At 38.2% G+C, this 10,713-nt stretch overlaps 1 protein-coding gene across 1 annotated transcript; it reads right to left on the reverse strand.

Moving 5' to 3' along the window:
- Window positions 1–3,313: 3,313 nt before the first annotated feature.
- On the reverse strand, window positions 3,314–7,857 carry LOC133109899 (homeobox protein Hox-C13a-like). Its single transcript, XM_061219636.1, has 2 exons — window positions 7,154–7,857; window positions 3,314–4,485 (listed from the first exon to the last, which is right to left on the reverse strand). Exons 1-2 carry the CDS (start codon window positions 7,815–7,817, stop codon window positions 4,226–4,228), a joined length of 924 nt encoding a protein of 307 aa, XP_061075620.1. The 5' UTR covers window positions 7,818–7,857; the 3' UTR covers window positions 3,314–4,225.
- Between the last annotated feature and the right edge of the window lie 2,856 nt (window positions 7,858–10,713).

The following is a 10,713-nucleotide window of genomic DNA, read 5'->3' on the forward strand; positions in this document are numbered from 1 at the left end:
TCTCAGTTTAATGTTTAAGTTTACCTTAGCAGGACAGCGCGACATGTGTTGATGCAATTTAACCGGTTTCCAAAACTGTGTCAATATAGACATACTCCTGGTACATCATTACTTATGTATTTAGAACCTATGTATGCTTTATGGTTTGCTTCACTTCAGTAGTAGTATACACAACCAAGGGCCGCAAAGAATAATTTTGACTGGAAGTTTTTGACGCAGTTATTTGTGTAAAATACTCGCAGAAAAGCAATTGTAACGCATGCAAACACAACTCCATACTTGCAGATCACTGCGAGGTCTTGTAACAAGTCCAATTTGAATATGATTCCAACTCATTCTTTAGTCGTGTATGTTCTTCATTATATAATCTGCATGTAAGTATTCAGTTTACCATTGTAATAGCCTAATTAGACCTGGCATTCTTACGCTTGAGTATGTGCTATGTAATTTAAGTATTTTAAATAGAAGAAAATCACGAAAATATGTATAGATACAATATTATAACGTCACCGGTCTAGTTAGTAATCATTTTAATTTGGCACTCCAGTTCGGCTACCAGCGAATTACACGTCCAGTAAAATAAGTATTATTCAACTTACAACTTTTACTTCTAGATTTTACAAAGATTCACACGCGCAAAATTGACAGTTATTTTAGTTAAATCTGTTATGAAGTTGGAACAATGACTTTAAATAATAAAGATAAACAAATAAATACAAAATAAGGTGACACTTTACTTGAAAGTTTCATGAGCTACTCACTACGGCTATGTAACATTATAATTAAAGTTAAAGTTTTACGTCTTGCGTTGAATTTGTTTTTCGGATACCATGATAGACAAGCAATGCAATACAAAACTTTCAACAAATGAAAGCTGTAGTTGTAGGCTAGTTTGACATTGTCATGTTTGCGCCCGCTTATATCCCATAAAACATGCCACTATTTAATTCCTATAAAAATATGAAATACATTTTTAAAAATCCCTATCCAGTTTTTATCTGGGATAAAAAAATAATCCCAATATATATACATTCAGATATATTTTCCAAAGTAGATCTTCTAATCCAGCACAATACTGAAATGACCTCCTCCTAAAGTGCCATTCAAAAGAGGACACACGTGCACGCTGAATTATTACACTGCATAATGGAGTTCCAAGCTAATGACTAATTACTGGACATATGGATTCATTACTGTGTGTACGTAACACCTATTTTATTGAATGTAGGCTGATATGTATTATTATTACGGATTTATATCAATACATGAACATATAGAAATACAATTTCATTAAACTATTAACGCAGCTCCATCAATTCAAATATCTTGTCAGCGCGTAATTTACCACTGACTAATTTCCACCAACGCCCACGTAGGCTATTCTGCCGAAAGAACTCGCCTTGAAATGTATTCCGCAATTCACTTTAAATCCTTTCCACAAAATAATATAACAAATAAATAATTGTCCTTTTTTTGAGACGGGAGTCATATTTGACAAAGGTATATGACAAGTCATATTATTATTTTCGTCAAAATTCTGGCATTCACGAAAATACATGATGCCAAACAAAAACCAAGCAAACACTTATTCCTAGGCTATAATGGGATTAATGCAATGGATAACTTTTTTTTAAAAAATCTTGGATTATTGCGTTACTATTATGACTTTTTATTATGGTAAAACATGATGTATTTAGACTCCCATACAAAACGCAAGTGATGAACAATGCATTTTCACAATGTAGAAGTATATTTATTAAAGTGAAGAACAGCATGTATATTGCTATTGAGTTCGTTTTGAGTCCAGTTGTGAGATGCAATTAACAAAATTGCGGGATACACACACACACACACACACACACACACACATCCTGCGTCCACCTGAAACTTTAATTTAAGGTATTAGCCTATGTGCTTTGGAAAGTTAGTTAATCCACAGGGACCTCATATTAAATAATTTGGTTATTGGTAAAGAAATACCAATTCATGCACATAAGCAATTCACAGACGTTTGAAGAATGGATACTGTCTACTACACAGTACACACAGATTGCATTTATTGGAGTGCTATAGGTTACGTCTTAGCATGCGCCGGCTGTACAGGCCAGTACACCATATAGTTATGAAATGCTCAACATAATTGAGATATACATTTGGAAAGAAAATAACTTATTTCAGAACTCTATTTGAACAACAAAATAAAAGTTTTGTGCTAGATTTAGTGATACGGATTTTTTTACTTTATATTCCTTTCTGGTCAGGTACGTCATGGTGGGAACAGCTCCTACCTAGTCCTAGTCATACTGAACTTTAAATGGCCGACTAAATGGGAAGAAAAACTAATTCCAATACTAGACAGTTAGAAATATTTGTGCGCGTGATTAAAGAAGTCATTTTAAGAAGAACCGCGCCTTGGACGAATATGTTTCTAAAATCCAATATTAAATTATCTTAGGCCGAAATTCTCTGTCAATATTTTATTTCATTTTACTCGTGATAAAATACTAATCTAAGTAATAAAATGTGACCAAAACCAATCACCAAACTATGGGAAACAAAAATCAAATCGTTCTCCGCTCGATTAATTGCCCCCATGAATGCTGACTTTACAAGTTTTGAGCAAATGTATTACTTTTAAGGTTGAGTAGAAGGCTCATACTCTTGTCATTCCAACATATAAATGGTTAACTGTACAACATCCTTTGTATCACCAGTTCCAATTGAACGCGGGCATGTGCGGGCATCGGTCCTCAGTCAAATGATTTCCAAAAAAATAGTTTCTCTGCGTATAGTTACAATGCGCCTCAAGCAAAAACATGTATTCTGTGACTTGGAAGAACATTACAGAAACCTCACAACCTCAGCTATGAATGAAATAATAATCACTGGTCACGGATGAAATAAAAGATGGAGTTTGTTTTGTAACACAAACTATTTGTTTATGTTACGTTCGGCCCAACCATGTCGAATATTCATGAATAATAACGTAATAATAAGTAAGTAGTCAACTGACAGGCCAACTGCCTGACTGGACTGGTCAATATTCAGCGCGTAATAAACAGCAATAAGTCGAGGTGCTTTGACATTGAGAGAGAGGGAGAGAGGGGGGATTCCTGGACAGGATGGAATCCAAAAGTCCTGTATATTGGTTTCACTTATTCCATGTTTTCAAAAGAACTGTGTGTGAGAGAGGTGGGTATAAGACAGTCATATTCCATAATTATATGGTAACCCTAAATAACAAGGTACATTTTTTCACTTATCATTTATTTATGAAACACATTTCCATTGAGTACATCGGAATCAACCACATCACAGTTCACAACCTGCACAAAGGCCCCAAATGCTTACAATGCGAATGCACAGCTCAAAGCATTAAGGCCTACATGAACTTTACAAACAAAACAAGAAGGACAATTGTGCATTAATATGTAATACTTAACTTTCTTTAACTGATTACAATCATTCCAGTTGCATGGCGGAGACATATCCTTCACTGACAAAAAACTAAACATTCCAATTTACAACTGTCATACGAGAGAATATTCATTAAATAATAAATGCACTGTACATTTTAACATTAGCAGCCTTGCTTATATCCTAAACACCAAAAGGAGTAAGCCGTAAATCAAACGAGAGATTTCTGAGTTTTCATGTCCCTCGTCCAAATATGGTTGATCAAGATTATTGTTAGGGATAAAAAGAAATCGATAACCCAGAAATCAGTGTCCATTTTGTAAGCGTATATGAAATCATGCAATGCAGTTCATACATTTCTCGTTTAGAGCTGTGGATTCATCATATTGTATATAGTTTGCCGTCCTTACTTCTCCTTTAGAAAGTAAAATTAAAAGAACTGAATCTCAGAATGTTTTCTTCGGAAGTGAGAGCAAGGTCTGAGAGAGGACAATAGCCTATTTTCTCAACTGGCGGACGTGAAAAAGCATATTCCACAGATAAGCTGTGCAATAAGATACCAAACTCACGAAAACATTCTCAATCTTAAAACATGAGACAAGTACGAACCAGGTTCAGTGTTTGTGTCTTTAAGATTCGTATTTTTTCCAAAGCCAATGTGGATGATGTGGATTGGAGGTTATTAACTTTCCAGAAATAGCAAACCAGCATGGATAGGTGTTCAGGTGTTTGTATATAACCGGCACTCATCAGGCATGACTCTGCCTTCTTGGTTGTGAGGATGTGAGGTGAGCAGAGCGGAAACATATCAAGTAGTATGTATATGCGCATTGCTCTTAGATTTGCAGACAAATTTCTTCTCTTTGACCCGACGGTTTTGGAACCAGATTGTAACCTGGCGCTCGGAGAGGTTAGTTGTGGCCGAGATGCGCCGTCTCTTGTCTTTGGTGATGAACTTGCTGGCTGCGTACTCTTTCTCCAACTCCTTAAGTTGGAGCTTGGTGTACGGAACCCGTTTCTTGCGACCTCGACGGTAACTGTTGACTTCAGGTTGCAACGGAACCACATCTGTGACAGAAGGATACATGTAACAGTGAACGCTTTGAATCAGAAGATGCTGTTAATAATAATTACATCAAGATCAATTGTACAGCGTAATGCTAGGCCTACAAACAAACATATAGTAAATAAAGTCGAAAGCTACATTGAATGCAAAGCAGTCTAATTGATGTGATGGTCTGTAATACCACATCCGATGTTATTATTCAGTAGATATCCTGTCGAGCTCATCCAGTCCAAACATCCGTCTCTTGAACCTCATATTCGCACAGTACGCAACTGCTTGTTTGCTGAGAATTCCCATTGAGTTCATTGGTCAGTCATTATTGATCTGTATGGTCTTTGGTCATGTAGTTATAGTTTTAGGCAATGTCACCTGAATGCAGGATTTGGGACACAAACTTCACAATCCTGGTAAGTGTCCAGGGCTGAAAATATACTACTACTGGAGTATAATCATCATGGTTTTGATTTATTAATGTGTGCATTTTTTAACAGATAAGTAAGTACCTTAAGTACAATAGAGGCTTTACAACGAATATTAGAAAAGCCCTACACATAAAAAGTCTCAATATTGAGACGTTCAAGCCAATGTTTGACACCATAAGCTACAGTATGTATCATTCTGTCATGCAATTCAACAATAATTAACTACAGGCAGTTAGAGATAATGCCTTTCCATCTTTGTTTCTGATTCTCCGTAATATGTTGCGTTCAAAAGCGATAGCCTACTGCCGGACATTGGTGCAGTCCAAAAGACGTTTGTTAAAGCCCACAAAACATTTTTTTTCTCAAACTAAAACATGACACTTCTGATATTGTCGTCAATGTTTCTCCTGCTAAAAGTAGGCTATTGCTGGACAGAGACTGGGCCCCACACGTAGTTTTTTTTTTTAAAGAGGATGTCATAACCGGTAACGCACATTGCCGTCAGCAATACGCACACATGCCCGCACGAGGCATACCAGTCTGATTGCTTGCCTATGCTATTAAAACAAGCCTATACTGTATTCATGTCGATGCTATGGCTGGATCAATGTCCAAACGAATGGTGTCGTTAAAGGTGATTAAAAGGACAAGACGCAGACAATAGCGATCTCGTCCTACACAACTACAAAAGGTAGGCCTATAACAGTCGAAAACCCTGTCAAAAACGGTAGAACTGGCGGTCTGATATCTCCAATAACATTTTACCCTTATAACACGAAATACGCGAGACAATTCGTAACAGAAATCATGCAACTGAGTATAGGCCCACGTAAATAGATTAGTTATTCAAAAGCGCAGTTTTCCCATTAAAAACGCTGGGTCCACCCACGTCATACTTTCCAGGCTTGGATTTCAAGCAAAAGAACAGTAGCCGGTAAATTACGGCTAGCGAAGATGTAAACCGATGTAAACTCTCTACTGCGAGTGTTCTGATAGACAGGGGAAATAGGGCATACAAATAGGACAATGTCGGACAGGGGCGGTTGGGTGGGCAGAGTGAGGGACAATGTGTTTGTTTAAAGTCCAAATTCAATGCTCTTCATGGCACCATTGGTAAATAAACATCGCATAACCATCACACTCGACTGCAATCATACATTTTGGATTTTGGATATAAGAATGGACTAAATAGCACAGGAAACCTTATCGAAACAGTTAATTTGTACCAAAGTGTGTTACCGTGCAAGATGGAGATAGGTAAACAGTTATGTAAAGGTTCTGGCGAAAGATCTTGGCTGCTGATGACAAAGACAGGCATCAAAGATTTATTGCCTCAGAGTCTGTGCAAACAGTAGCCTACCCGCTATTTCATCGGGGAAAGCAGAGGCATGCTGCTAAATCCAGTTCCAATCTGCGTGCAGCACTGTAAACCTCCTGGGCGAAATAACTGACTTAACCCTTAATTCCTGCAGAAACAGTTGAAGTACTGAATTTGAATACGGCTATGCAGTAGCTTTCTCTGGACCCCCATTTTTTTTGGAAGGAGACACAACATCTCGTCTTGTGGTTAGTCTTTCATATCAAAACATCTGTTAGCTTTTGTTCCGCAAGTAGTGTTCATTTATTTTTGGAGTTGTGCCAGGAATTCGTCCAGAAGTTATTTTGAAAGGCACTGCTATTAATGCCACCTTCGATCGCCAATGGAAAAGGCTTGTTCACTTCCGTGTTTTCTGTCTCAAACCCCTAGCTGAACCAAATAGGATATCCATGTTGTTGTTGTTGTTGTTTTTTTTCTCAATCTCGTTAACCTTATTTAATAATAATGCTCCTCTACCTGCTTTAGAGGAGCATTTGCGATTTGGTTTTGACATTATTCCAGATGACAAAATAAAAGAACAAGTAGAGAGGGGTTTTAAAGCAAAAAGCATGAGTCTAAATAGTACAATTGTACATGTTTTAGGCGACGTACAGGTTATAATAATCCTATTCATAATTTTGTCATTCTCGATCCAGAAGTTAAAAAATATTTTTTCAATTCGTATATAACTAGGCTACACTACGCATGCATGCACGCACGTGCACACCCACACATAAACAGATGGTTTGAATTTCCTTGTGAAGTGTAGAGATGAAATGGCATCGCACTGACATATCCTTGATTAACTACATTAATCATAGTTTTACTAATAATATTTTGATATTATAATGACAATGACATATTATTCAAAAACAGGCCTATTTTACCTACCTGGAAATGGCGACTTCCAGAGATGAGCAGACTGTGTTTGCTCCTTGGAACAGTACACCTGCCCATCCCAGCCATTGGAAAGAGCCCAGTGCTGGTAGCCTTCCACGGGAATCAATGTCTCGTGCCTCGGTTCCGGATGTGCACTAATACTAGGTACCACGGACACGTCCAAATAACCTGGGACAGTCTGGTAAGAGCTGGCGAAACTGGGGTAAAACGCGAACTCTTTGGCTCTGCTGGACAGTTCTTCCGTGGGCAGCGTGTTGCTAGGCTCCGTGTATTTCTCTGACGGGTGATAAGAGCACGGCTTCTGTTGCAAGTTCATGTTGTGTGAGTGGGACAACCTGCACCCATAATAAGGGCTTCCAAACGGGTAACCGTATCCCAGAGTGGCGCTAGATGAAGACTGGGGAGCGGGACACTGTCGACCGGCGTCCGGAGAAGATATATCCGAGTACACTGAGCCCTGGTGTGTCGTTATGCTGCCAGAATGCCGTCCCAGCACTGGGTGTGAGATCAGATCCCTGCAGTGGCTAGCGGGGCAGTTCCCGCTTAGTCCCTCCATGGCTTGGCTTTTATTTGGATTATTTTCATTCGGGCTTTTTTCATACACGTACATCAAGGTGTCCGCCCAGCGTGGATGCAAGACCAGCGAAGTCGTCATATCACGGACTGCCGACGCTTTTTAAAAGTCGCCTACACCAAGAGAGACACCTCATTTCCAAGCACATTTTTTACGCGAGCGCATGCGCACCCAAGAATCCTAGTGTCGAATTCATTATTAGAATCCAGGCTATGGACCACGTGATATGATAACGAGGCAGGAGAGAAGTGGGAGGGGGGGCTCATCCCTTTAAACAGATTCTCCGACTAGTTATTGGTTGTTTTTTGAAGACTATCTGGTCATTCCATTGGCTGAAAAGGTTTTAAAGTCGGGAATCTTTAAAGGCGAAGTTAGACACAAACTACGGTCTAAATGAACGAGGCAAGCTATTGACATAATGTGGACAGTCCCAGAAAAAACTTGTTTTACAGTAAATACAGATTTATTTCTAATGTTATTACACTTAAGCTATTATTTTGTTATTATGTTAAAATTAGAAGAGTATGTAGATGGACATTTCATCACACTAGCAAATGCAATAATCGTTAAGGGCATAATGATAAATATCCTGCTTTGGCGTACATATCTACAGCGTCGTGTATGGGTGCAATCGCTTACCAAGCTCATTCGTTGGGGCAACATATTATAACATTTAAGTATAGTCTACTGAAGTACACAGAAGCAACATGGTATAGAATACAGAGTAACACAATTGATCTATTCAATGTGATTAAGACATAAACATAAATATCAAACTTTTGTCATTGATATCGCTCTTCATATCATAAACAAATACACACGCGCGCATTCAATTTTATACACTCGGCGGGGAATAAGATTATAGCGAGCAGCTAGTAGTCATTTGAATGAACTGAAGCAAGTAGCGAAGAGACAGAAGTCTACAGAAACCAAAAAGAAAAAAAACATAAATCATAGCACAATGAGGAAAAAAGCGTTCACTTACCCCACATGTATCATGATATCAGAACACCACAGAGTACAAAATGAGGAGTAAGTAGGCATAAAGTAAATACACTTTAAAAGAGATTGAGAAAAACACTATAGCTGTCAACAGCAATCGCTAACTGAGTCGTAAAGCAACAATACGACTGATTTCCATGATGTTTATGACATCCTAATATGATCAGGATGACGACGGCAATACTAAAGTATTATTGCTAGAATCTATATCAGACTATCCCAACTTCTTCTGCTACAACTACTGCTACTACTAATAACAATAATAATAATGTGTGGTGGTAGCTCCAGTAGTAGCAGCAGCAGCAGAAGGAGTTGTGGTAGGAGTAGTAGTGTTGTACATTTAGTAGTTGTAGTTGTTCTTTTCAGAGCAGATACATTAAGCGGTCTACAGAAAAAACATTCAAACAATATTCAAACTGATGTAACTTTGTTTAACAACCAGCACTAAGGCTCCAAGTTCAATGTCAATACATAGGCCTGTGTTGCGTTTTTTTGAAGGGGCGTATATATGAGCCCTGTTCCCTTACGTATTAAAAAGTTAGGTTTTCTGTACGGTGCACAACACATGTGAAGCGTTCACAGATTTATTTTTCATCATTACACGCCGCATGGTAGTAGTGACCATTCAATGCACGCTCCTAATTAATAATGTTAAGGACTTGACGGGTTTTGTACAGACTGCCAGTACACCTCGTCCATGTACAAGGTCATACGAAGTTATACGTTTCAGGGACAGGCTGGTGTTATTTTATTTAGCCTATCATCGAACCAACATTGTTTATTAAGCGTTTCTATCCATGTTGGACTGGAATACATTACAGTGTCTCTATGAGCCGCAGAAAAGAACATACATTTAAAATGGTACAATAAAGTTATGAGCATCCCAAAGGCCAAATGTCTTCATCCAAGCAATAGCCATATACACAGTATATATCGACCCCGTAAGCACCAGAAAACGCGTCAGGTGCAGTGATTTGGTAGCAAATGTGCGTTGTATTGTACCTTTTAGTCGGCGGTGGGTAATACCGACCGAAATAAACCTGACATGTGCCATACAATATACTAACGTTATACGTTCTGTTAAATGCAAGGTTGGGGAAAAGGAAATATTTAGACCGGTAGTGCAGATAGTTGACAAATATTGACGGTTCTTACAACTGACAGCTGCAAAGGAAGTCCAAGGTCAAGGTAAAAAACGTAGACAAACATGGTCGTAATCTGAGTCTAGACAGACAAGAATGAACTTCACACTGGCACAGTCGACTTAACATGCAAACGCGGCGCATTTAGGAGAGCTATCAATGGGGCGAAAGGCTTCCAAGGGCTCTGCAAAGGAAAAAAGAAAGATTTGGGAGCATCACTCTTAGACGATCTTCTGTAAACTTTTAAAGGGCGGCGACGAACACAGCAATACTTTTATTCAGTAAAAAATCTTACTAACTCCATCCAACACAAACACCTTAGAATATAGCTGGTGTGACTTTGTTAAAAATGACAATATAAATGTATTTTGACATTATGCAGTAGTTGCATTTTGACCCCAAATATCGACTGTGATATCATAAATCAGAACTCCCATGGCGCACAATATATAATTCGGACATATTATTTTGGGACTGACCCAGTGATTAAAACATAAAAGTCAGAAATGAGTAGATTACAAACCTTATACTAAAAAATATTTCACGTTTGTTCCAACATTTGATTCTAATCTGAAATATAAAGCTATTTTTATCAACCTTTTTAATCACGAATACATTTATCCCAAGAACCATTATCCGCTTATTTAGTGTCGTTTGAAGCGAGAACATATATCGTAACCTATGTGTTTTGTTACTTCTCATTTCAACAACCATTGGCTATCGGCGAGTGAATAAATTACACAAAATTGCTTCTGTTTTGTCAATACCTGTATGGAGGCAGGGCTACATGTCTATTAAATGAAAATAGCAGTTGTGAAACATTCTTACAAATC

This window comes from Conger conger, chromosome 14, assembly GCF_963514075.1.
Source record: "Conger conger chromosome 14, fConCon1.1, whole genome shotgun sequence".
NCBI lineage: Eukaryota > Metazoa > Chordata > Actinopteri > Anguilliformes > Congridae > Conger > Conger conger.

Bases quoted from the DNA above. Each gene is read 5' to 3' on its own strand.
- LOC133109899 (XM_061219636.1), bottom strand. From the start codon at position 7,817: ATGACGACTTCGCTGGTCTTGCATCCACGCTGGGCGGACACCTTGATG. The intron at 4,486-7,153 runs GTAGGTAAAATA...CTTCTGTCACAG, and splicing joins CTGGAAGTCGCCATTTCCAG to ATGTGGTTCCGTTGCAACCT.